Below are 27,779 nucleotides of genomic sequence, written 5' to 3' on the forward strand. Positions count from 1 at the left end.
CGTGACAGCTCAGCTCTGCTCTGTGTCTGTTACCAGCTGTTGTGGCTCACCCAAAGTTTCAGCGCGTGTCTGTTTGTGTGTGTTTGTGCGACAGCACACTCTTTGAAGTTTGACAACATCAGAGAAGAGAGAGGGTTAACTTCCCTGACAGAGATAGACAGTCGCCGCTCGCTGCTTCTTGCTGCTTCGCCTTCATGGTGTCTGACAAAGGCGGTTAAATAACCAGCGTTGCCTCATGCTTTAGTCAGTCCCATCATCTGACCTTTTTCACAGCGGGGTGAACACTTCCACCCCAGCATGGACCCCAGGGTCTCCTCTCACAGCTATGTACTCTCTGAACCACCATAAGAAAAGGATTGCTGATCTAAAAAGTAGCATCTCGTCGCTTTCAAAGCCTTCTTGTTCTCAAGGCCGACCAAAACATTTGGGAAGAAGAAAGGAGCTGACAGTCAGGGGATGGACTTTGAGTTCCTCTCATGTTCATGTGTAAGAAATAATATTTAACCTTGTTTATCCCCCCCCCAGTAGAGTCCAGACCAGTTCAAACACTTCCAGTCACGAGAAGCAGATTTGAGGCAAATCCAGCTTCATATGAAGTTTTATTCATGAAACGGTCCTTCAGCTACAAATCTGCCCGAGAACATGAAACAGCATCCACTGCTAGCTGCTTTGAACCTGGTGCTTCACAGCCATTTTGATATAATCAAGTTGTGCTGTCAGTCGTTCTAAGCAGCACAGCAGGCACACTTATACATGTCCTAACTGCTGAGCAAACTAATCCTGCTGCATGCTGTTGTTCAGCTTCCTATGTCCTGCTTGACTTATCAAAGTCAGGAACTCTCTGAGGTCCAACGTTAAACATGTCAGCGGTCTCCAACCTTTTTCAGGCCACAGACCGGTTTAATGCCAGACAATATTTTCACCGACCGGCCTTTTGGAGGCATAAACGGGTGTCTGATTCTTCCTTTAGCTTCCGGTTTCCCATGACGACAGAGGGTCAAGTTTATTTTCATTTCCTGTAAAATGTCTGCAGCTGCTTTAAACTTTATTTTTGCACTAGATTTCCTGTATTTAAATGTGATACAGATTTTCCGTTTAACATCGTCCGACTTTTTAGGTGAGACTAAGAAATCATTTTTAATAAAGCGGTCACCATTACTGACATTTTCTAAATATTCACCATTTAAACAACTTTATAAGCAACACCCTTGTAATATTAGACATCCGGTTGCTGAATTTTCTGCCTTATTTTTATTGTGTGTGGGAATTAAACTAAATCCATATTTGGAGTAAAGACTGCTGGTTCTTGTCTGTTAAATGCAGATTTCTTTTATTTTGAAGTCAAAGGCTCTTCTTCTGTTTCCTAACTGGATCCTTTCTGCCAAGAGAAACATTCCAAACATGTTTGCAAGCTCGTTAGTTTCATTTTACAGGTCGGTGCAGAAAGAAGCAGATGGATTTTCAACACGCGACCGGACGACATGACATGAATGAACCAGATACAGAGGAGAGTCCTATAGTTTTCCAAAATGAAACTTCATTTTTGAATCAGATTATCAATTGAATAAACATGTTGCTTGGTCTTTTATGTTGGTCGCATCTACTGTCCCAAGGACCGGTACCGGTCCGCAGCCCAGGAATTGGGGACTACTGTTCCAGAAAGAAACATGCCCAAAAATCAAACCACTGCCAATTCAGAAAAGGTTGTGGGAATGCAGCAAATTCACATCTAGAAGACAGCAAACTGAAGCTATAACGTCAATGTGCAGATGGGGTCAAATGTTGCATTTTATCTTTGTGAAGCACTTGGGTCCTCCTAAAGAACTTGTAGAGTACTATAAAACAAATAAAGCGTCATTCATTCAAACTGCTGCGGTGCAACACAAAACGCAGCTCATGCAACATTTGTGAGCTGCATCCCACTCCTCTGAGGGGCATAACAGTTCTAACTGAAATATTTCTGCATGATTAGAAGGAACCAAACCGCCACTGGGTGGTCATGTCACTCACACTGTTCGCATCACAGCTCACAAATGCAACAGTCAGCTGACACAGACACGTCTTACCTCACAAAGAGCGTAAATCAGTGCCGCATTTGAGTGTGAGAGTGTGATCGATAGTAAAAAATAAAAGTGAAGTGTCGATCTGGGCGGCCGGCAGATGAGACTCGAAGACGGCTGAGAGTCTCTTGAGAGCGGCGAGCAGCTGGATCGTTGTGCGTTTGTGTGTGCGGCTGTGTGTGCGCGGATCTGGGGAACATCTGCAAAGGCAGGATCTCGCCGCACACAGAAAGGTTGAAGGGATGAAGAAGGCTCGCTTCTGGTTTGCATCTCTTCCCACTGATTGCCTGCATCTTTGACCTGTGACTGGGCGCTCTTCTTCTGTTTCAGACAAACGTTTTCACGAAGATTCTGAGCACACATTGTCTAAACACGCAAAAAAAGGCTCATCCAAAGGAGAGCTCATGTTTAGATGTTTTTCTGGTGGGTAAAGATTCACATCCTGACACCTCTTTGTCTCCTTTCACATGACAGCCAGCGTGGACTGTTTGGGCCAAACTTTGGCCCGCGCTGCTTCAGTCCTGTTTTACCTCATGCAACAGTCTTTGAACTGTCCTTGTTCTTTCTTGGGGGACCAGCTGTTAGGGGCTTGCACTTCCTTTCAGTCTGCCATTGGTCAGAAAACAGCCAATAGAGACAAACGTGGAGGACGCTGTGAAAGCAGCGGCGCACATAAACAAACACACACACACACACATTCCACAGCCAAGTCAACGCACAAGAACTGCGTGGATGCACACACAAACACACATCCTACACACCGCCCTGAAGTCTGAAGGAGGCAAAGAGGAGAAAACGATTGAAACATGGTGGATGGATAAACACGGGAACGCAATGAAGAGGCACAACTATAGGAGATTTCATTTTTTCATCATTGTTGGGGATTTTTATCATTTGTAAATGTCACCAGCCTAACTTAAGTCATGTATATTACACCAGCATGAACAGTGACAGAGTTAAAATAAAAATAAAAGGAAGAAACAACCAAATTTGGTAAACGTGACTGTAGACACTCGGGGTTTCTGAGAGCCGTGGACTTGATCACAGAACAGCACACACAGCAAACACTCCAGCAGTGAGTGGGATGTGCTTCATTCATGAATAAAAGGCATTTAGGATCTCTGCTTAGAGGCAAATGTAGCTGTCTAACCACTCTGCCAGAGCGTACCTCACAGTACTCATGTAGTGACTCTCCATCCATATGTCAGACTTTAGGGGGTTAAAGGGCATTGATGGACAGCAGAGCATGCATGAGCTGCAGCAGTAAATGCAGCTCTGAAATGCTAAGGGGGGGACCAGGGGGCTTTAATATAATAACAGCTTTTTGCTTATAAGTAAGAACTTATGAGCAAATATAGTAATATGATTAGATGATGTGTATAATACACAGAACATCTCCATTTTAAATACAAAGTTTCCCTGTTGATTGTATTGAGTCTTATTGATGCACAATAAGCAATTATTACATGTAAAACATACAGGAAATAGTCAGTTTTGCATATCGTTTGTATAAAAATGAACAGTTTTTTGTAGACTTAACATTATTTTTAATGTGATCTTATTCACTGTAAATCAATGTACATACTGTGTCAGTAAAGTTATCTACTGCGTTGCTGTACTTTTCAGGAATTCTCTGGTAACCACAGTTGCCGGCGTTTTCCTGTTAAAACAACAGTTTTTTTTTCTTACAGTGCGGCTTCTTCCTGTACGGGGTCACGGGGGCGGAGTGTTTGCAGCTACTGTCATTTAAAGGTGGGCCTCAGCGTGGGCAGTTCATCAGTCCGTCACAGCAGAACAATTTCTCCTTCACTATGAACAAAAATTGATCAAATTTTTGGAAATAAAAGATGGCAAAATATAACACACCTTTCAAAATCAATCAGCTGGACTATTCAAGAAAAAGCCATGACTGTTCAGTGTTTCCCCCACAGTCTCACACTTCTCCCACACTCCCCACTCGGGGGTGAGATCTCTTTTCGGTGGACTTTCCAGCAAACTATGTTAAAAAAAACGGGGACTGACTTCACGGACGCTGGCTGCAACACTGCTAATCCCACCAGTGAACAAAAGGAGTGACAAACACGTCCAAGGAAAGTCGCACAGAAAAAACTTTACTGTCCACCTTTACTTCAACAGCAGACATTCCTAACAAAAAACAATCATAAAGGAAAATGCAACAGACCTTCACTAAAACTGTAAGTTTGCCTTCTGTTGCTTATGTTAGACTGAAAGGTTGAAGCTCTGCTCCGCTGTCATTATGTGGTGACCTGCACTGACAGGCTGGTGTTGGTTGAGCTGCACACAGGATAACATAGCTTTGCTATCCCTAATGATTGGCAGGTGATTAAAATGTGTAAGACAGATGTTCGGTGCGTTGCCTTGGTTAAACCGGTTCACAGTTGGGCTATAAATAATCCAAATTAGATTAGGTTTAAATCTTTCACATCTGTTTTTTTTCCATTTGGGCTACAGATTTGACTGAAATTCTGCACATGCAGCCGTAAAAAATATCTGTTTCAGGACAAAAATACTAAAGTTTTCATGATGTTTGGGGTATCACCAGTATAACACACATAAAGCTGGTGTAAATGCACAAATACTTAGAAAATTTGAGGTCAACATGTCTTCAGCGCATTAAAACTCTGTAAACAGTCAGAAGAGCATCAGTTTGACGGCAGAGCTGAAATGGCTGGAACTTAGAATGCAGTAAACCTTCAAAACGACTGAGGATTCATGGGTTAGCTTTTGTAATCATTTGCTGCCAAGAACTGCTTCCTTTTTTAAAAGAACTTTTAGGGATCAAAATAATTTGACACTTTAAACATATGTTTTTTTTTTATCATGACAAATTGGCCTCCTTATTTTTAAGTCAGTAGTCATTTTATTTATTTCATCAAAATCCCACTTTATCATAAATAGCTCATGAATCTCAGAAATCTGACACTTTGTTAAATGAGTTCACAGTTTACCGTCACCATAGTAACCTAAAAATAATTCTAATTAACCTATTTTATTAAACAGCTCTAGTTTGAAACTTCTGCACAAACTGTCAGAATGTCATCAATGCTAGAAACTATTCCCCAAATCTTCCACTGTTACTGTTTTACTTTCGATTTACAATATCTGAAGGAAAATGCCCCCAAAAAAAGACTTCTTTCACGCTTCAAACAATAAACCAGAGCTAACAGAAACAGAACGTCGGATATTAAAAACGGAGGCAGCTCACTGTTTGGAAAAACGAATCTCTTCTCCAGCAGACCTTAAACAACCAAATGACTGAAACATGGACTGTGGGTAGTTCCCCTTTGTGAGTATCCAATGCAGAAAGGTCAAATAATGTATAAAAAAGACATTTTGCTCCCAGGATAATTAGGCACATTGCTGATGGGTCCCATGTTAGCCAGCCCACATCACTAATTCATCTTTTGTAACAGACTCTATTCAACGCAAACACAGGCTTTTCCTCTGAAAGATGAAAATACTTCCAGAAATGGCGCACACTTACAATATATAAGGATTTACTGCTTTGCTTTAAAAGTGCTTTACAGCCACAGTGCCATTCACCAATGGACACACACACTGACACACACTGCAGTGTCAAACACCGCTGCCAACCTATACCCATGAGGAGCAATGTGGGGCTCAGAGTCTTGCCCAAGGATAGTTCAACACCTGAGCGGGCAAGGCAGTGAACAAACCTGCGACCTTTCGATCAGATGTCTGTAGGTTTGACAAGTTGAAGGTGGAGGTGGGACTGCACCAAGGATCAGCTTTGAGCTCCTTCTTGTTAGTTTTTTGGAGGGACAGACTGACAGATTAGGATAGACAGGAACATCTGTGGGTCAGGATGTTTGCAGATGACACTGTGATCTGTAGTGAGAGCAGGAAACAGGTGAAGGAACATCAAGAGAGGTGGAGCTTTGTTCTGGAAAGGAATGAAGATCAGCTGCAGCAAGACAAAGTATCTGTGTGTGAATGAGATAAAGTCGTGTATAAACTGAAGCTGAAACTACCAGGAGAAAAAAGTCTGTTGAAAGACCAAAGAAAAAGAGGTGAAGAGAATAGATTTGTATGGGAGCAGGTGATTATCTGGGAAACTTCCAAAGAGACAAATGACAAAGGAGAGGATCGTCATCTGCATTGTTCTTGAACCAAGTTATTAGGAATGAGGAATGTCACCGTTATCAATCCTACATCTAAACACCGGTGCCTCTGATCCTGGACTGATTCACACCGGATTTCTTCTTTCTTTTTGGATTGCTTACTTTGTCTGACAAGTATAAAAAGTGTTCCTGGTCAACGGTAGCTTCAGACGTTAATGCCCCCTCATAAGCAGCCATTGGAACTTTTTCCAGCTCATTTGATTTGTTGGAGTCTTTAGTTTCCTCCTGAGAGGGTTGTGTGCGAAAGCAGGCAAACCAAAAGTCACCAAACTGTCCCTTCATCTAGTTTTCCTCTGCCGTCCTTAGTGTCACAGAAAACAGTGAAACAGAGAAACTGTCCCGTTACATCCGGAAGGGTTCTGGAGAAATTAAATAGTGTAAATTTAAAACTTCCATTTTCACGCCGAGCCAAGGTTTGGGAGGAGCTTAAATGAACCGGGATCGCTGAAATCTTTCTGTTTACGGTGTGAGCGTGCGCTCTCCCTTTCTCTCAATCTTTCACTAACAGCCAAGGATGTTGGACTTCAGCCCAGCATGTAAATTAATCTGCCATTTCCAACAATTTCCATCAGGAGCCATTCAGACTGTGTAGCAGGATAATTTGACAGCAGCCCAGTAGGAAAATGGCCAGTGATGCAGTAATGTTTGATTTATTTCATATTTTTGTCCTCTATGGTTTGTCATTTCCTTGTACAAAGACTCCAGCTGGAGACGAAGAAGTGGTTATAAATAAAACATGAGTGAGATAGAAAGGTGGATGGATGGATGGATGGATGGAAAGAGACAGATTTATGATCAGAAAAATGCAGAGATAAAGAAATAAATACGCAGGAAAATGTTTGGAGAAGTGGTGGAAAAACAGAACTGGTCCCACCTTTGATTTGATTGTATTTATAAACTCTTCATTTATTCTATTATTAACCACACACACACGTGTGATATCTGCGTTTATGCTTCCGCTCTAATCTGATTCTGAAAACCTTCTGGAGCAAAAGCTACAAGAGATTTAAAGCCTTCAGGCTGCCTGTATGAATGCAGCACGGCATCCAAACATGAAAAGCCAAGTTTGTCCCTACAAATGTCACCGTCACCTAACTGAAGACTTCGTTTGGAATGACGGGATTCATATTTTAATAGGAGAAGGAAGTCAGAGATGCACCAGCTGCATGTCACGACCAACCTGGTGTTTCTGCTGTCAATCACTGTGTGAAAACTTCACTCATTTTGAAATAAAAGCTACGTTTTGATCAACTGACTGTAGATCTGGCCGCAGCTTTAGCGTTTCTCAATCACAAATTTTATTCTACAGCAAATCTCCACCTAATCTAGGTTTAATAAAATAGATAGAGGGTCTGATCGACGAACTGTGTAAGCTGAGTGTTGCAGCATAAGAGGAACAATTCCTAAATATTGAAAATAAAGATTTCATCTTTAATAGGACAGGTGGATCACACCTGCAGCCTTTGCTCTCCTATGAAATGATTCATTTTCCCACCACCATTCACAACCACATTTTTGATACAGGTTTTACCATTTAATAAAACAATTATTATTTAGAGGTAAAGATAACAATAATTCTTTTCTAAGGAAAAAACAACGACATAAAACTAGGTTTGTCATTTTAAAATCAAATATAAATTTTTAAATTTACCTGGATCCATAAAAACTATAAATATGCTTACATAACATCATTTTTGTAAAAGGTAAAACAATGAATAAATCTATCTGTGTATCCATAAAACCTGTAAAAACCTCAATCCTTTTGACATCATAATTCACACAAAGTACTTAAAATTTTATCCAGAGCCAAATGTTCAGAAAGTTTACCCTTTGTGCTATTTTATCATGAAGACCATCTTCTAAAATACAATTCAAAAAATAAAATGCAGGTCTATTTTCTCAGTTGTTCCTCCAACAACAACAAACAAATGAATGAATCCTTGATATCCCTCCATTCTGATAATTAGACTAATTCAGATGAAAGTAAATCATTTGAAAAAGTGAGATTAATGAGTGTTGGATGAGGGAAATAATCTTTTGTAAGGAGATTAACACACTTTTTGATTTATCTTTTGCTAAGTGAAAAAATATACAAAGTCAAAATTAGAGTCCTGCTAAAAAATGTCTGATATAAAAAACATTTTATCAAAAACTATGACTTATAATGACTGAAACAGAGTCTGCAAATGACACAAAAGAAACAGTGTTTTAGTCGGTGACCCCCCTCCATCAACATGTAAAAACCCCCAAAAGATCAAAGATCCGTGTGGGAAAAACCTGCTGACAAACTGGTTAAGGGAACCCAACTGCAGTTGCTTCTAATTCCGAGGCATGTGCACTCCCAAACGCCACGCTTGTACCAGTGTGAGCGGTCTGCATTTGTGTGGGAGTGGGGCTGTGTGGGCATGTGTGCGTGTCCACGCAGCTGTCACGGTCGAAAACTGTCCTCCTGACAGAGAGGAAGATCAAAAGGATGAAAGGTCCGTCTGAACCATTAAAAAGAGCACAAGGCTTTTGGTGACAAACAGGAATGTCCTTTTCTTCCCTTTTTTGCTCTTCTTTTCATCCACACGCCCAGGAGTCGAATGCTGCTCTGAAAAAGACAACGCTCTGCTCTTTGGAGTGGATTTTCCCCTAACCTCTCTAAGAAAAAACAAACAGAAACAAAATGATGAATAAAAGCTACAGACTCAGCAAAACCTTTTTTTTATCACAATTACCCATCTAGACACAAATTCACTTAAAGGAAATTAAACATAAACATAGATGGACAATCGCTACAACAGGTGGACTCAATAAATTCAATAATTTAAAAAAACACATAGATAAAACTGTCCAGAAATTTTCCAAATGTGTTGTTTTATTTTATAAAATTCGACACATGCTAACACTGCATAGATCCCTGTTTGAGCCTCACCTCAACTATTGTAATATGGAATAACACGTATTCTACCTACACTGCAAAACAGATGCTCTCTTCCACAGACACAGCCTCCTTCAGGTGCCGGAGCTCCATACGCATCATGATGCATGCAGAATGTACAGGGATGTTGATAAATGAAACAGTCGTCTGTGTGACCTCATCCCACTTTTGTCACCCTCTGACACCAGGGGAAAGCATATGCAAAAAGGGATGAATAGACAGTTACAATGTACCAGCTGTTCTGTCTGCACTACAGCTCCACAAATTTGGAATAATTCACACAATGATGTCAAACAGTCTGCTACAATATACAGTTAAAAAGGAAACTGAAATTACTGTCGACTTATTGTATATAATGTTGCTGCGGCCGGAACCACTTATTGCTGTGTGTGATGCGTATATGGATACGCATCACAGTTTATGTTGTTTAAGTTTATAAACACTTTCCACTAATATTACCATCAAATTCTTATTTTATCATTTTATTTATTCATTACTATATTTTTCTTTTGCGGCACCCATTTCCATTCTTTCACGCTTGGCTAAATGTTGGACGCTCGATAATAACATCTGCTCCGGAGGGGGGTCATTTTTTCCACGAGACGGTGGCGTTCAAACGGCGAAAAACGAGAGTGGAAAGTTTGTTGTGATCCTTACGAGAAACACCTGCAGAGCTCCTCCCCAGAGCTGAAATGGACACGGCTGCTTCGACTGAAAATAAAAACAGTTTCTACTAAAGAAATAATGCTTTACTGAGATAATGAGTCAATGGAAGAATCCATGAAACGTGCACAAACACAAGAACGTCAAACAAGCACGGGATTGTAAATCCTGTTCATCAGTCTTTTTGTCAAGAAACGTTCATGTCTTGTTTTTCAAGTAAAATGAAAAAGAAATACCCAAATGATAGAATTCTTCAAAATAAAAGCTGACAGAACTCTCTACGTCTGACCTCTGACCTCTCTCTGCTGCAGCAAAGCGACATAACTGCGACATGAGTCTGCATGTCGAGCTTTGGAAAAACTTTTGGTGTTTCAGGAAATCCACCTGACATGACAATGAAGTCAGAGCAACACTACTGCTTCACGCGATGATTTAATATTCATGTTCATGGATGATAAATATGCTGGACACACGTCTTTGGAGGGAGAAAACAAATGTAATTGAGTGTTCAGATTTAAGTTTATTTAAACAAAAAGTTATCAGTGCATCATAATGTTCATTCTTCGTGAAAGGAAACCCCAGAGTGGTATTTTGATCTGTCCATGCATTTCTGAGTATTCCTCTAAAATCCTGCTCTCTCAGCACCGGCCCCTCCCAATCCACAAAACGAGCAGGTTCTCACATTGTGACATCACAAAGTGAGGAACCGCCCCTTGCAGGAAGAGTCTGCGCTGCCAGCTCCGCCCCCAAGCTAACAGACACACCCACTTTCTTCATGGAGCTAGCGGTGATGCTTTTATAGGAACAGTTTAAACATTCTTCGTTGTAAAAGTCATCTTACTTCCGGGTTGAATAATGAACTACAAAAATAACTCATATTTCATTGAAAAATGGTTCTTTAGTGTGCCAAAGATAATAAATGATCATCGATATAGATTTAGTTTACTCTAAAAGGTTTAAGCAAAGCAGGATATAGGCCCTTTAAGTCGAGGACATTATTTAAAGCAGGGAACTGCAAAAAGCAACGCATAGACCCGCAACTGATTCACATGTGCAGACTTCAACATCAAGCCTGGGATTTGAACGCCCCTAAGTAGTTGCTTGCTCAACCCAGTGAGCTTCAGCCAACTGGTTTTCTTGTGTTTCAGTCATGAAATCTGCTAAATCTGTTTGCAGCACGTGCACATCCTCCAACATGAGCTGAGCTGAGCTCCAAAGTGTCCGTGGATTCTCTGCACCCATCCTCTTCCTTAGCATGTTGGATGGATGACGAGAAGGTTTAGCTCTCTGGTTTTCTCTCAGTAAAAACGTTGTCATGTGGCGTCAAATACAAGCGAGTTAAGAGAAACAGCGAAACAGGGCCGGCGGCTCACGGCAGACACAGTCAGCAGGTCAATTCCGAGTGTTAGCTGCTCCAACTCCTACTGCAAACAGAACGTGGAGTTTCAGGTGGAGGATTCTCCCGGTAACAAGCGCTAAAGGCAAAGCACACACCTGCCGCTCTGTGTTACAGCAAGAAAAGTGTCATTGGACTGACCTGGTGGCAGTGCGGGTTGGATTCCCTGCTGTACGAATACGAGCTCCTCTCCGTTTTACCTGAACGGGGGGAAAAGAAGAGAGCGTTAGCGCCGGTGCACTCTGGCTCAGCGTGTTAGGCGGGAAAAAGACAGAACACAACAAACAGTCTATAACTGTGAATAAAACAACACGATTTAAATGCTGAATATCCAAGTTTATGTACAAAACCGTGATGTTTGAAGATCACTGAATACCTTCATAGAAATGGCACAAGTTTAAAAAAATAAGAATAAAATAAAAAAGAATCAAAATGAATAAATAAAATCAAGAAAGACCAAGATGTGTTTCCTACAGAGATTGTTGGGAGTGTTGTGTTCCTGGGAGCCGAGCAAACACCTGACGTACGGCTTTTATACGTCTTTGCAGCAGCGTGTTTGCCTCTTTCAATGACAGCCAGCGACTGATAACCGCATGACAAGGAGGTGAGGTCTCTGTGGCAGGTGAGGCATTCTAGCAGGCATACCCAGGTGTTTCTCCCTGTGACAAATGTCTGGCGAGTTCCAAACAACGCCACGCCGGCTGCTGTGTGGAGACGACAAAGCTCCTGCTCCGGCTCTCTCCTCCTTCCACCACTATTTTTACCGCGCAGACCTTCCTTTTTGGATGAAACCTTAAATCTGCAGCCAATCTAAATATCAAACTACAGCTAGTGTGTAATTACATTGTGCTGCAGATGCAGCCGTACCAGATGAGACGGAGGGGTTTTTAGAACAAGAGTGTGTGGAGAAGAAATGAAGTGTGGACGTGGTGCAGAGCTGGAATGGGGCCTGGACGGACCGCCGCTGAATACGTGCCAGCATGGTAGTCGATGCAGAAGAGGTTGATAATTACAGGCGCACAGAATAAAAATGTGGTGGACTGTGTGTGTGTGTGTGTGTGTGTGTATGCGCACACAACCGATATATAGCGGCCTCGGCTTCAGCTACAACTGATGCCAGCTGGACCGGTTTGGCACACGTACAAAGACCCCCTCCCCCCCCCCCCACCACACACACACACACACACTCACTCAAAGTACAGGAAATTAGTGGTGAAGATGCACGCGCGCGCACGTGAAGATATGTTCCATCTACAGACACAGTTATGGATGCTACCATCCTTGCACTCCAAAATAAACCACAGAGCAGATGTGCTTCGGAGCAAAATAGATCTATGCACAACATGCACGCATGCATGGAAGAATATTATTTTTATCACACGTCTTTTTGTGTCAAAACTCTCTTGACCACAGAAAAATGCTCAATTTATTGTGACGGGTCCAGGCTTACAGGCCTGTAAGGGCATCAAAATACGAAACTGTAAAAGAAAGCTTGTTTTTTTTTTTACCAAAAAGATTTTTTCATCGTACATTTTTACTCTGACCTAATTTACTGGATTTACTTTAACATTGGGAAGCAGGAATTATCTGTAAAATTAGGCTTAAAAACATTTTTACTCTGACTTTTGTATTAAAGGCTGCAAAAAAAAAAAGCAGCCAGTGAAAGAAAATATGTAATAAATAATCTCAAAGCTTGGTAAGATTTTTTTGCTATAAGGAAATAAGAAAACATAAAAGGCCATATTGTGGCGTTTGCGCCTGCTGATCGAATCCGCCCGTCACATGATGTCTGTCTGGTTGCGGGAGTTTAAAATGGAGGAGGGCCAGCGTTGGCACGAGTTTCATGCCTTCTGGCACAGCAGCCGTAAATAAAATACCCAGTCGAGCAGCCCTCCATTTACGCGGATAAATACCTGGAGTGTTTTATACATTCAGCGGCGCACGAAGGAGAAAATGTAAGACTTCCATCTCAGGATGCAATAACAAAAAATCCTCATGATTTTTATTTCCTCCTAATGCAGCAGCTGTAAAAAAAAAAAAGCCCTCATCTAAATTCAAAGAGGACAGACTGAGCAAAAACAGGTAGGTTTTATTCTGTGAATGTTTAATTTTTTATTTGGGGAAAATACAGCTTTTCCTTCTGGCTCCGTCTGGCCTTTGTGAGAAGAAAAGCCTTTAGTCACATTTAGTACTTTCAGTTAGAACCTCAATTATTCTTTTATTATTCAATAATTTGGTCTGACAACATTTAAAAACACCCCAAATTTAGCAGAATGTTTCTGTTCATGGTTATTGTTTTTTTTCGACACCGTGGTAAAAATGTGAGCGCACTAGCCCCCCATGTGTGAAACTGATTTTTCATGTGTTTTAGCATCGCTCAGCTACAGCGATGACCTCGCTGCAGAAATACCTGCAAATATGACACGGCCGCTGCGCATGGAGGCTTTACCAGCCTTCCAGCCCTGGCTCTTTTGTTTTTGCCCCAACACGGTGGCCTCTTGCCCTCCACCATCTCTGCAGGCTCAGCTCATGTTTTACACACACAAACAAAAATCCCTGCTATTTTAATTTGTCTCTTCAAGAAAGAGCAGCGATGGGAGGGAGCAAAGCACGATGGGAAGGGTCAGCCAGGAGGACACACACCCTGTCAGCGGACGCCGCTGAGCGCACGCACACACACACACACCCGCACTCGCAGGAAGCGAGCGTTTCATTTCAAAGCCTCCAAGCGAAGAAAGCCTTCTGAGCCAAGAGTCTATTAATGATAAAAGCAATATGGTTATTTATTAAAAAAAGTCCTTTATATCTGAAAATGCATCCTTTGAAAAATAAATTGTATAACATTTCTCTTCAATTATGCCCATGTAATTGAAGTCTATATTTTTGAGAAGATAGGAAAAAAAATTTTTGGAGAATTGTTTGTAAAAGAAGCAGCAAAGGATAAAAAAAAGTAAATATTTAGAAAAATGTTGGTTTTTTTCTTTGTAATTATTTTCAGCCTTTGGATCAGACAGAAAGCACAAGGAAGACAATCGTAAATTAATTTTCATTTTCTGATCTAGAAGCACATTTAGCTCATTTTCAGATATGTTTTCACTTTAACCGAATTTGTTTTCACATCAAAATCTGGTTTGATGGGTAAAAAAGTCTTTGCCTAATGAGAAAGAAAGAAGGGGACAAAATAACTTAACATCTGCCCGATGTGTTAGCTTGACAAACATTAAAATCCAAGGAACCTAATGGCTCCTAGGAACAAAGCTAATGTTTGTTCTGGTGTGTACTGGAGTTTGTGTGCTGCAGCCAAACGTCACACAGTGACCGGAGGAAGAGCTGCCGGTCTCAGTCGGCACAGATCACCGTAAAGTCCTGAAGGCGACGCTTTCTCACACAATTGTACGGTGAAGACCTTTCAAGAGGATCCAAAAGACGTTCTGTCAACAGAACGGCGCTTCTTTGATCCATCTAACAAAAGCAGCTTCTCGCCGTTCCGGGAAACGGAGAAAATATCCATCAAGATAAAAAACACAAGATCCCAAGGCAACTTGAAGATTACTTCTCTTTTCTATAGAAGCTGCTGTTTGGGTTTGTGGCTGACGGCTACAAATCTAACAGCTGATTGGCCTGAATTGACCACACACGGAAACCAACCGCAACAGGATTCTACTTCCTCCTACTTCAACAACAGAAAAAGAAAAGAATGATTTCCTCTGGTGCTGAAAGGCCTCAGAGCTGGAAAGCAGCTCAGACAGGAAGACTTCGGAGGTTAGAGCTCCTGCTGACCTCCACCACCACGTGTTCAAAGAGCGATGACTTTTCTCTCCCAGACGCCACTATGAAGAGGCTTACTGGCGATGGGGAGGGGCCTAAGCGGCTCGCTTGGTCAGTGTGCCGACAGCTGAGATGCAGAACGTGGAGGAGGGGTTTTTGTTCAGCCCACTCTGCTGAATAAAGGCCATTGAGAAGTTGGTGAGCCAGGAGCACCAAATCCCTGCTGATCCGCGGCACAGACTCTGACACAAACACAAATCAGCTCCATTACACGCCGGGAGCCGACAGGAAGCGCCGCGCTCTCATCATGAGGGACACCTTCATGTTCTCCAGGTACCTTCACTGTCACCCATTCTGGGAAATCCGACCCAAAAATAGCAAAATTTAATAAGTATGACATTTGACAAAAAAATGATCCCATTTTTAAATGTAATCAGTCTAACAGAAATAGAGCCTTTTGTCAGCTGGAGATTCCATGAATAACCATAAAAAGGTAAACCACTCATGACTGTGAATTTAAATGTGAAAAACTGTTTTTCCAAATGATTTAAAAATAGAAACAATTAGATATTTGATTTACATTAAATATACGTATTCATTTAAAATGAAAGAAAAGACCTGACATGGCTGCATGCATGTTTGACACGCCAAAGAAGAGAGATTTAAAACACGATTACCCATGTTGCCTTTCACTTAAAAACAACTCTAACTAGAAGGAGCTGCGTTTCCAGAAGAAACTGCAGGTTGAATGATGTCCTGCTGAATGAAAATGAATAATAATTGGCACAAAAAAAATCTAATTAAGAAAGAAATGATCAAAGTTGATCATAAATAAAGTTTAAAAGCACAATAACAAAAAAGATATGTTTGTGAAAAATGCTAGAGCCGGGTATCGAACCAGCGAGCTTCTACACCAAGGATTCCCCATGTGTTTCAATGGAGTATCTGGAAAAGTTCAAGGATTTGAAGGACCAAAATTCACAGCTGGAAAAAGCTGAAAGAGCTGAACATTTGAATAGTTGAATGGTTAAAATAGATGAAAAATTGTAGGAGTTAAGCGTCAAAAATGGTGGAAGAAACTAGAATAAATGCAGATTTCTTCTCACAATCACAGATTTTCAAACTGACTGAGAAATAAATGTAGCATTGACTGCATGTCTTTGATCAGTTGTGCTCACATTAATCCGGCCCACATGATGATGGGATCGCCACACACGCCGGTCCTTAGACGGTTAGTGTTGACCCAACTGGCTCTTAACAGGGTTCTGGATCAGACGGCATTCATTTAGGCAAACACAAACCTTTTATGTACGCTGTGCTTTTTGCTTCCACAGAAGAACCCCAACTCAAGGTCAGTGTGTACGGCTTATGGTCTATCTGTACACCTGCTTCTCAGAAGCACCGCTGTCTTTTAAAACCTTATCGTCTTTACCTAAATCCCGTATGATAAAGAAGTCAGTGGTAATGTGCAGGTGTTTCAGGAGCTTCTGCTTGTTTTCTGTCGTTTATTTGTCAGGAATTGACGAGCCTTTTTTGGCCACCACGTCCCAGTTTCATTGCAGATTTGTGTGACAGCAAGAAAACAAAAAGCAAAAACAGAGAAAAGAAGAAAAAAAAATGAAGAAAATGATTTTGTTGAAGTGGTCGCTCAGCATCGGCACGCCCCCCGAGGTTGAGCCACACATCAAGGTTTCCTAAGACTGAGAAGCAAACGCTTCCCACCGACGTCTGCCTCAGCGTTTGACTGACGCTGCCATTTGACGAGAAGGGAAATAATAGCAGAGGTGAAAAAGTGATATGGAAAAAGATGGATAAAAGGAGGGTTAAACTCCCTCCTCCTCATCGTTGTGTTGTGTTGTGTTGTGTGTGTGTATGTGTGTGAAATGGGGGAGGGTTGGAGTGTGCAGTCATGAATCATTCTGAGCGATTCGAGCGTTTCCATGACACCACTGGGCACCGGTCCAAAAGTTTCTACAAAGTCGGAGAGGTAGCCACACACACACACACACACCGCACACATAAGGGAACACACAAACACACACTCTAACGTCTAAACCTTGCTCCGCTTCCGGATTTGAAGTCATTTATTTATTCCTAGACTTCCTGCGCGCCGTCTAACATTTTTAAGCGAAGATCAACACGAATTTCACAGACGATGGTCGATGATGAACCTTCGGCTGACAGACAACCTCCCACTCCGCACGCTCCACCACCGCGACCCCCCGCCGTCCCAGCAGGCGCTGATTCCCTGGCACCGGGGCGAGCGAATGCATCAAACAACAGATGAACGTATACGAGGACAAGTGGAGAGACGTGGCGTGCAGCTCACATCTGCCACCTTCCATGCTCAGCTGAGGAAGCCACCCTCCTCTGGCTGAATACTTCATTTCATATGGAGAAGAACATCTTCAATTATTGCTACAAAAAATGACTAATCTATTTGTTATTAATATCAAAGTAACAGCAGATTAGCCTTTTTATATTTGTCTGAGAGTTCAGCCTGAGTGGACACAGTCTGCACCGTTGAACCCGATTGTTGCATCGCTACAGCATAGCAGCATGTTTTCACGTTGCTGTGTTAAATTTTAAGGTTTACCATTTTATTTTAATACAGGCTTAGGATGAGACAAATGAAATGTTTTTTTTTTTAATATTATTTCTTATTAACACATTTTATGAAAAGGATTTTTCTGAATTTTTTTCTTGATGTTTTTTAACACAAAATTATATATTTGACTAAAACAAAACCCAAAAACCGGAGGTTGAAACCGAATCGTGGGACCGGCAGAGCGTTTTGGGTTTCTATCCACCGCAGCAGTGCATGCTGGTCCCCAGAGGCTGCAGGTACGTCTGAGGGCATGAAACTATATTATGACATAAAGAAAGAAAGTCCAGGACGATCAGTGATCAATGACAAGTTTCCTTCAAAGTGTTATTTTTATAACAACGTCCTAACCAGTCTACTTAGTCGACATCACTCTGACAATGGAATATTATTATGTTTAAAATTCTAAAATGCATTAATAATAAAAAAATATTGTTTGAAAAAAAAGACTACTGTTTGATTTTTTCTGACATTGAGAAAATTGGACTGGAATTGGTTTATTATCAAAACCAAAAATGATTGGATCATGTTATTGATGAAGTACCAGTATTTAATTAAAAAGTATTTAATTCTTTTATTTACAGCAGTGTTAGTGTGTCTCAGCTTCCCATGCATGGGGGGAGTTTTTATTACTGCAGAAAAACACAAATATGAGTGATGCCAGTCACCTGTGCATCTAATCATGCCGTTTAAAGAAATTATTGTTTTTTTTATGATGAACTGTCAGCCACAGAGGTTTTAAAACACTAAAATACAAATACATAATATTAATAATGTAATTTAAAGTGCAGAGTAAACACTTTGTTCATCCCTACATACAAACGGTGAAAATCCTCGCTCATCAGGAAGACACTTCAAACTCTGACAGAAAGGTCAAGTAGCTTTCAGGAAAAAGTTGCAGTTTTCCTCCAACCAAGCCGCTAACACCGCTAATGCTAACCTGTGTGTGTGTGTGTGTGTGTGTGTGTCTGCTGGATGCTCTGAGCTAACCAAATATTCCTGGTAGGCAGAGAAGCCGCTCAGTCACCGGCTGCTCCCACCGCAGTACTAATAGTAGCTGCTCCCCGCTGAGCGCTACGTCGAGATTCCTGGCACTGATGAATCATGGGAGCTTTTCGCTAACAGGGGCAGCGTCACAAACTGCCTCGGTGTTAAAACGGCCTCGGAGCGCTCAGAGGAATTATCACCAGTGCATCGACGCTCAAATTAAAAGATGGGGGGGGGGCTGAAAACACTCCAAATAAAAGGGGGGTTTTGCAATCAAGAAGATGCAGGTGAATGAAGGTTAACCCTTGTGCTACCTGGTGGGGTCCAGATGACCCCACTCCCAACGTGCCTCGGAGGCACGTTGGGAGTGGGGTCATCTGGACCCCACCAGGTAGCACAAGGCTTAAAGTGAAGCTTTTCTATCTGATCCTGTGAATGAGATGCTGAGGAGCCCCCCCCATTACACTCCTTCACCCCTCCTCCATTCTGGCATCAACCCGCAAACAGAACAAACAACGGCGAGGCGACAAACTGGGCCCACCGCAGACCAAACCGCCACGGACGCCGCGGCTCCAACGTTTGAGTGAAAATGCATCCTTGCTGTCATTTCATTTGACTCTTTGCGGGTGAATTTTTCACGCCAAGCAGCACGGGTTCTGTGAAGGAAGACATCGCAGCGCCGAGCGCCGGTCGGTGTGTGTTTTTGTCGTACGTGTGTGTGTGTGTGTGTTGGGCTCAGACAAAACAGGGCTGCTGAAATGCGGCAGGCACTGCAGATTTTTGTTGGCTCGGTGACAGCGCTGCACCCGTGCCAAGCCCCGACGGCAGAAACGACTAAAAGACGCATAAGGCTGGCATTAGAGCCCCAAATCTCCCCCCACCACCATCCATCCATCCATCCATCCATCCATCCACCCCTCCTACTTTTTTTTCCTCTTTTCCCCCTCCGTTCACTTTGGTCGGGGTTTGTCTCGATTTGGCAACTTTGCCATCCATGAATTTATCAATCTGTTTTTATTTTGCTCTCATCTGGAGTCGGGAACGTGGCACCTGAAACGCAGTGGGTGGCGGAGCGCCGCTTTGATGCCGTTTTCATTTGCAGACATCCACCCATTTCTGCTTTAAACTCCCAGCTTTGTTTCATAAGTGCTGCTGAACAGCAGTTTCAGATGATTCGATTCTTCCCAGGGTTTAGAGTTTTCCCCGGCATATCTGCAGTCTTTGTCTCGGGGATTTCGGGCGGCACTTCCGCAAATATCTTGGACGAAAAAGCATCTGGAGTTACATCCATGAGGCACTCAGCCCGTGTTCCTCCTAAAACCCAAAACAAATGAAGGAAACAGCACACCCCAATTATGCTCCCGAGACAATAAAGCACAACAGAAACGAGGGGGAAAATATGTAAAACATTCAGGATTACCTACAACTAAAAGCCTGACTCTTTGTTTGGAGTCCATTATGGACGGGACAATGTTTAGCTGCTGTGTAAACAAAGGAGGCTCCAGTTGTAGCTGTAAATTGGGTTTGAGTATTGTTCTGGAGACAGATGACGACTGCTAATGTAGAACTAAAAAGGTTCTTAGAGGTGGATTTACCACGTTTCTCTCTTGTCTTTGGGGTGGAGGCGGAATGATGCACAAACACAAAGAGTGACGTAGCAACGGGAGAAACGGTGTGAAATTCTGAATTAGCGGCACAATGTAGAAGTATTAAAGTGCAGAACAATGAGAGCCACGCTGTGGACTGTTGTTGTCTCACATAGAACGCCCAACATGGAGGAGAACAATGCGCATCCGAACAGGGGGATGCTTTCAAATACTAGATTCACCCTCAAAAATCACCACATTTGTGATGAAAAGTGGGAGAAAAAACTCTGAGGTTTTTCACACGGATTTAGAAAGACGGTTAAAAGGTGGAGCTGAACCTGTGACCTTTACCTGCCATTTGAATTTCTATTTTTATGGATGCATCTACATGCAGACAACTGTCAGAACTCAAAGGGATCAGAATGTTTCAGGCAACAACTTCTGACTAAACAGGGAAAATTTCATTGGATTTTTCAGGATAATGTTGGGATTTTCATGTTGAGGGATGACAGTTTGCTTCTGGAATCCTCCTGCATGAGATCTCAGTGGTTCGGCGTGAAGATGGCAGAACCTGATCCACGGTCGCACCTCTCTGGATCAGTTTCATCGGGATTATTCCCGATAATCCCTGTAAAAAAATCTGTTCTTTCTCGTGCGGAATGAGTGAATGAACTGACATTTTTTAGTGTGTTTGAATAAAAAAATGCAAGCATTTTTTAGAATAAACAGGCTCCTTAAGGTCTCCAAATCCTCAGTTGTTGCGTAAATACTCTGATCCTTTTTGTGTGTTTGTGTTCATTGGAAACTTTATTTGCCAAAAATAAAACTGCTTTGAAAAACTGTATTGCAGAGTGCTGATAGACCGAAAGGATGTAGGAAGTACTAACAGTAGCCATGTTGGCCTAATACAGTTGTTATCTCCTCCATCAGTCCTTCTCTAAATGCGTTTATGTGCACTTTTTGGTTATGTTTGAAATCAGGAGAAAAAAATGAACTAGAAGGAGCTCAGAAGAAAATGCAGATTGAATGCTGCATTGCTGAATGTAAATGAAACTTAAAAGGTAATAACTGGCAAAAAAAACAAAAGAATGAAAGAATTAAATGAAGAAATGATCCAAGTTGACCATAAATAAAGTGAAAACAGCACAATAACAAAAACGATATTTTTTATGAAAAATCGAATCAGCGAGCTTCTGCACCAAGGATTCCCATGTGTTTCTATGGAGGCAGAAATCCAGGAATATCTGGAAAAGTTCAAGGATTTGAAGGAGCAAAAGTCACAGCTGGAAAAAGCTGAAAGATCTGAACATTTGAATAGTTGGATGTTTGAAATAGATGAAACATTGTAGGAGGAGTTAAGCGGCAAAAACTGGAGGAAGATACTAGAATAAAGAAAGAGAAACAGGAAAACAATGGGTTGAGGGCTTTATAGCATTCAATCAATGAAAAATAATCCTTGGTTTTAGCAGCAAACGGCAGGAAGAATGCAAGACATGCCTCTCAGTCTTTGTCTTCTTATTAAGTATATATTTTTTAAAATAATTAACCAGTTAAGCCGTTTGACTGCCGATCTATAAATAACTGAATTTTCTGTGTAAAGTATCCACACAGCCAGGCAGCATTCAGAGCTGCTGAGACACTGAAAAAACACCAATCCAGTTTAAAGCAGGTGAGAAATAATTGGAGTCGGTTTTCAAACGATGAAGTCCAGCATGGCTGTCATCATGTGACCGCAGAGACACCAGCTCCACCGGAAAGCATGCAGCCTCCGTCTGCAGACGACCTTTCTCTGTCTAAGTCTGCTCGCTGCTTCAGGTTCAGACTTGTTCTCTGCAAGTACAGACCTGAACGCTCCTCGTGGCGAGGAGAGGAGGAGCAGGAGGGCAACCCTGCAGAGGTGAACGCCGGGTCAGGGGCTGTCAGACTGGAGGGGTCAAAGGGTTCAGACTACATCGGCATTTCTGCCTGTCACTGTCCTGGCTGTCGGATCATCTCTGCCGTGTCGCCTCCTCCAGCCCAGTTAGGTTATTTTTGCTCTTTAGCTTGTTTCTGTTTCTGTTCTCATCCTCTCTGCTTCATTTCTTTGCACTCGGTTTCCTTCAGTATTTGCTCTTTCTGTTTTCTTTACGGGAAATTTTGCATTTATTTTGATTTCGTCTGGTGCAGAGCCACATCTGCTAAGGTTTGGATATTTCTAGGATTTATTTGAAAAACTGTGAATTACGTAATCTAGAATAAATCTGAAAATGCTCAGATTCTGTTTGAATTCTAAGCATAGTGGCTGGAAAAGAAAACATGAGTTAAAGTGCTTTTTCTTTTTCAATTTGCCAGAGTTTGGAGCTTCTGCTAACCTTCATTTGCCTGAATAGTTTTTCTCCCAACTAAACTATAAAAAGAGGAACAGTAGTCATTTCTTGCTAATCATCTACTACTATTTTCTTGTGTTAGGTGGATTAGGTTAGTGGAAGTTTTTTTTTAAATTAACTTGAACTCCAAACTTTCTTCTCTTACTTTGGAGCCCTCCTCTTCCTCCTCTGTTCTCCTGCCATCATTGATGCACCTCCCCATCCTCTTCCTCCACCCTCATCCCCCGTATTTAGACAAATGCGACAGCTCCCGAACACCTGGACAGCTGTAATATGAGCAGTAACCTATAGCGGCGGCGCATGTGGGAGCCGCATCGCAGCGCTGATGTGTTCCCTGTGATTTCAGCGCAGCCACCTGGCTGCTAAATAATGACATATCTGCTCCCACACAGCGCGGAGGAGCGGCGATCGGAGCGGCGCCATCACAGCAGGGCAGACCCCACCTGACACCACACAGCGAGGGATGGGGAGGAGACGGATGGACGAAACCAGGGAGGAGAGGGGGGAGCATCTGAGCGCCGACATCAAACTCAAACTACAGTCACCGGTGAGATGCAGATCAGCCAGGAGCTTTTCTACCCGGTGACCGCAGAGCACGACAGCAGAGAAAGACGCAGGAGTGACAACCAATGAGGAAAAACAGCCATTTCTATGTGACGGACAGTAAAGGCTTTCTGAAAACCAAAAGCTTTTAAACTTTTAGGGTCAGAAAACCTTAAATCCAAACAACCACAATCAAATAAAAATCAGAACCACAGAGCTTTGAGTTTCTTCAATTCAGTTCCATTTTATGTCCATTGTCTCACTGAGCTTCGTACCTGTGATTGTAGAGTAAACATAAACTCATAATGATCATGAAAACATCAAATTCAATAGGAAAACACTAAAGTAGACTAAACTGGGCATCCCTGCCCTTAGCCCCGCCTCCTTCAACCTCATGACATTCAGATGAGGGAAGCAAACCCTCAGTAGCCCCCAAACACATCGGTGCGTTCAGTGACTCTGTTTTTAATGACAAAGCAATGCCCCCCCCCCCCCCCCCCCCCGAGATAGTTTTCATTCATAATGAAGTTACAATTTTAATAAGTTCAGCTTTTGAAATTTAGGATTTTAAACAAACATTAGAGTTCTGACACATGAATGACAGAGTCCTTTAAGTTTAAATGTCTGAAGTTGTTCAGACGTCACAGAAGACCCAGAGGTCTACGTCTTTTGTGCCACTGACTGTAAAATGTCGCGAAATGGATTTGCGACATTAACTCGACAACAATTTTGAATAAACTCCCATTTATTTAAAAAAAGAGTTTTTGAACTGGGAGGAGGTGGTTTTTGAGGCGTAAAATTGAAATATCACACAAAACTGCAATGGAACACTTCTTTAAAACCTAAATGAGTCACATGACCAACAACCGGATGGCGACGAGCTTCTTTGTAGGAACTAGCGGCCTTGGGCGCTGCACAGCGGGCGCCACCAGAGGTCCCACAGCGTCCCACAGCGTCCCACAGCGTCACACGTTTCATCCAAAGTTGAGTGTCTCATGTGGAATTGTTGGATCAACAGCTCCTCTGGAAAATCACCAACCACAGTTTCCCAAAATGGCTTCATCTGTAGCCCCTCCCACATGTAAGGAGCTCGCCGCTCCACGGCCTGAAGGAGACGCCGACGTCTCCTTTGATGGATGATGCTGAGCGCTAGCGCCGTGGCAGAAATGTGAAGGGATCTGCTGTCAATCAAAGTATTGTTCACATCCGTCGTCGTGTTTCTGAATGACGTATCGCCTGAGTCGGTTTGTGTTTTTCTTTCCATAGTTATGATTGAATGAAAACAGAGTTGTGTATTTTTTGCATTTCTTGCCGACGTGTTTCTGACAGCACGTCTATACGTGAGGCAGCACAACATGAAGTCACAAAACAATCCATGAATGTGACGAATGGAGCGAAGTATGTTGATGAAGTGGATCATGTAGAATAAGATTCTAATTCTTCAAAATGTGAAACCGATGATGACAGGGATGAGGTGAGACGAGCTAAGATGTTCCTTTGAGGTCGTTTTGATCCTGAATTTGTTCTATTTGTTTCCTTCATATATTTATATTTTATCTATACTTTTATTTTTGTCGTAAAACATGAAAACAGTTTGCTCCCAATGTTTGGGAATTTTGCAGAAAAACAAAAGATATAACAATATAATTTTAAAATCTGTGTAGTACAGAGTTGTACTAAGAAAATGGATATCAAGGGTTGCCACAAAAGGTAAATAAAGATAAAGTCTGACAGCAAATTATAAAGGATCACAAAATGCTCAAAAAGGCCAAGGACTACAACAGACAAAACTGTGAACAACAATCAGGAATTCTTCCCTCATCTTTCTTCATGTTTGCTTTTCAGTCTGAAATAAATAAGCTGCCTTCTTTTCCAGTTTGTCCTGATCTCTGTTAACGTCTTGGTTCCCTCCTTTCCTCGGCTTCAGTCCGTCAGGCTAACCTGGGATGAAACCTTCAGACTTTGACTTTCATTTATTTGGACTCTTTGGACTGATTTTCAAAAGTTTTTTGTTCTTAAGGTCAAGATACAAACCAGAAGGATGGGTTTCGTTTTTAGTGCTGAGAACATTCACATTCAGGTCATCAAGCAAACCAAACATAAAACTACATTTCCTGAAGAGAATGAAACTTTCCTATGGAATGTAGTGATTTAGCAACAAATATGGATGAAGTAGCTGAAAGTGTGGAAGAGTTTACTTTCATGAACAGCAATGGTATAACAACCTGACGATCAACATTGTTGGCATTAAAACCAAAAACACGTTTATTGTGGGGGTTAAATTCTAAAAATGACCCCCAATAAATAGAATTATAGGCGTTTTAAGGCTGCAACACTCCTCACTACACGTCATTTCATCAGACAGATATGAGCATTTTCACACTTTTCTCTCTAGTTCAAACTCTCAAAGTTCAAGCTTTCACAGAAAATCAGTTCAGTTTTATAGAATAGTGGACGGATTATGATAAAAATGTATTTGGTAAATGAATGCATTCTGTACAGACACCGCACACAGGAGGTTGATTGACAGTCATCTACAGCCAATCAGGATGGTGTGCTGTCAGAAACAATAAGCAAAACTGCACCAAAACAAATCCACAAAATAGCAAAAAAAACTGTGAAACAGAAAGGGAATGCATGCAGTACATCATATATGCTTCAAATATTGATCAGTTTTTCTAATATTTTTACAGTCCAAACTGTTCTGAGAAAACCACTTTTGGGTGTGATGAAAGGGTTCTGCAGGACTGCTTTGTCTTCACCTCCATTTTATCCTTCAGCTGGTCAGCAGGGAACCTTTTCAGAGCTTTGCTGCACAGCGAGGCGGATCTGCTTCACGCCACGGCCTCTTCCCGCGCCGCACGCGTCTGAACCACTCAAGGGAAACTCCAGACGTGCAGCACACAGACGATCAGTCTGGGATTTGAAGCGAGCACTGCAGAATGTGCGCCGTGGCTAAAACACTTCCACGGCTCGTCTCCTGCCGTGTGCACCGGCGGCTGCAGTGCCGTCTGCCTTCACACGGCTCATTCCTGGGAGTGCACAAAAAAACTGAAATGCTCCACCTAGCAGTGCGTCTGCTGCCACAGGAGCAGAGCCGCGGTCGGAGCGGAGCAGCAGGGACACGCAACGCAACCTTCCGGGCCCTCTGGGGCCTCCTTTACCATCCTTTCTGTACAATCGCTAGCATCTTCTTTGAATCCGATGAAGGACTGGATTGTTATCATCATTTTCTTTGCACTGGATGACCACACAAACTATAAGCACACATGTGCACCAGCGTGAAAGAAAGCAATCCTCACTGATCAATCACCTCTCTCTGCCTTATTTATGCGCCTCTGTCCCTTTTTTTCATGTGCTCTAATGGATCTCCAGCCAGCGTCCCGCCTCCCATAATTACACTGTCTCTAAAGGTGTGTGTGTGTGTGTGTGTGTGTGGCAGGGAGAGCAGGGAAGTGGCTGGCAACAGCTGGAGAGAGAAGGGGAACACAGCTGCACGAGGAAGAGAGGAGGGGAGATCATCATCATCATCATCATCCCTGACTTCAGTGTCACTCTGCTGCGTATGTCAACCACCCATCACAGCTGATCCCATCATCCTTTAATACTCACTTTAACATCCGTTTCACATAGATATCATTTACAGACATGGATGAAAGGCAGAGCGGAGAACAACGTGATCTCCACCATCACAACTCATGTCATCCTTCAAAAACTAGAAATGGACTCACTGCTGTTTGTTGTAGACAAATGAAGATAAAACAAGAATAAAAACTATTTCCTGCCCTTTTTTGCATTTATTTGACCTTTTCATAAAGAGAAATCATTTAATTTATGTTGACATTTTTACTTTATTTACTAGGAAAACTTTCAGGGAACTGTTAATTTAACTTAAAAAAGGATGCTGCTGAGCCTGTTAAGCCCTGCACTTCTATAAGCTGTTTACATGTTTGTTTTTATTTACTCATTTTTTAAATAAACAAAGTTAAATGTCAGTGTTTGTATTATTTCTCATGTTGATGTCAATATTTTCACTTCTACTGCAAATGAATATCGGCTCAAAAGAATGATAATCCATCTCTTGACTCCTCATAATTGGTATCAGCCGTATAAAAACCACGTCTGTCCATCTGTAGCGGACAACGCTGGATTTTAATTCAGATTCCTGCCGGCACACTTGTCCTTGTTGGAATCTCTGCTGTGGGCCAAACGTGTGATGAAAAGGAATTCATTCATTAATTCATTCTTCTTTCAATCCGTTTGTTCCCTTTCGGGGTCACGGGGCTGCTGGAGCCTATCCACTTACGGGCGAAGGCAGGAGACGCCCTGGACAGGTCACCAGTCTGTCGCAGGGCCACAACCACACACCCATGCACACTCACACTGAAGGAATTGAAGGTGAATTGAATACACTCAATTGTCACACCTAGAGACAATTTAGTGTATTCAATTCACCTTCAATTCATTTAATTCAATGAACCCATGAAGCATGTTTTTGGACAGTGGGAGGAGAAAACCCACACAGGCAAACTCCACACAGAAAGGTCCCCACTGGTGTTCTGGTTCAGGCCCCCCAGCCGGGACTTGAACCACAGCCCTTCTTACTGTGAGGCAAGAGCGCTAACCACTGCTCCACCATGCAGCCCCATGAAAAAGTACAAGTGCTTTAAATTTGACCGCTGGGGTCTATCTTTCAACAAACAGCTAGGCCGTCCTGGT

At 42.2% G+C, this 27,779-nt stretch overlaps 1 protein-coding gene across 14 annotated transcripts in view; it reads right to left on the reverse strand.

The window, feature by feature from the left end:
* tcf4 (transcription factor 4) overlaps positions 1–27,779 on the reverse strand; it is a 224,354-nt gene that overhangs the window by 104,044 nt on the left and 92,531 nt on the right. For all 14 annotated transcript variants that reach the window (XM_078955583.1, XM_078955586.1, XM_020707913.3 and 11 more), the window contains one exon: positions 11,347–11,405. In XM_078955583.1, the coding sequence (XP_078811709.1) occupies positions 11,347–11,405 (59 nt within the window). The remainder of the gene's footprint in view (positions 1–11,346; positions 11,406–27,779) is intronic.

This window comes from Oryzias latipes, chromosome 12 (assembly GCF_053564925.1).
Source record: "Oryzias latipes strain Hd-rR chromosome 12, Olatipes_Hd-rR_3.1".
Lineage (NCBI taxonomy): Eukaryota > Metazoa > Chordata > Actinopteri > Beloniformes > Adrianichthyidae > Oryzias > Oryzias latipes.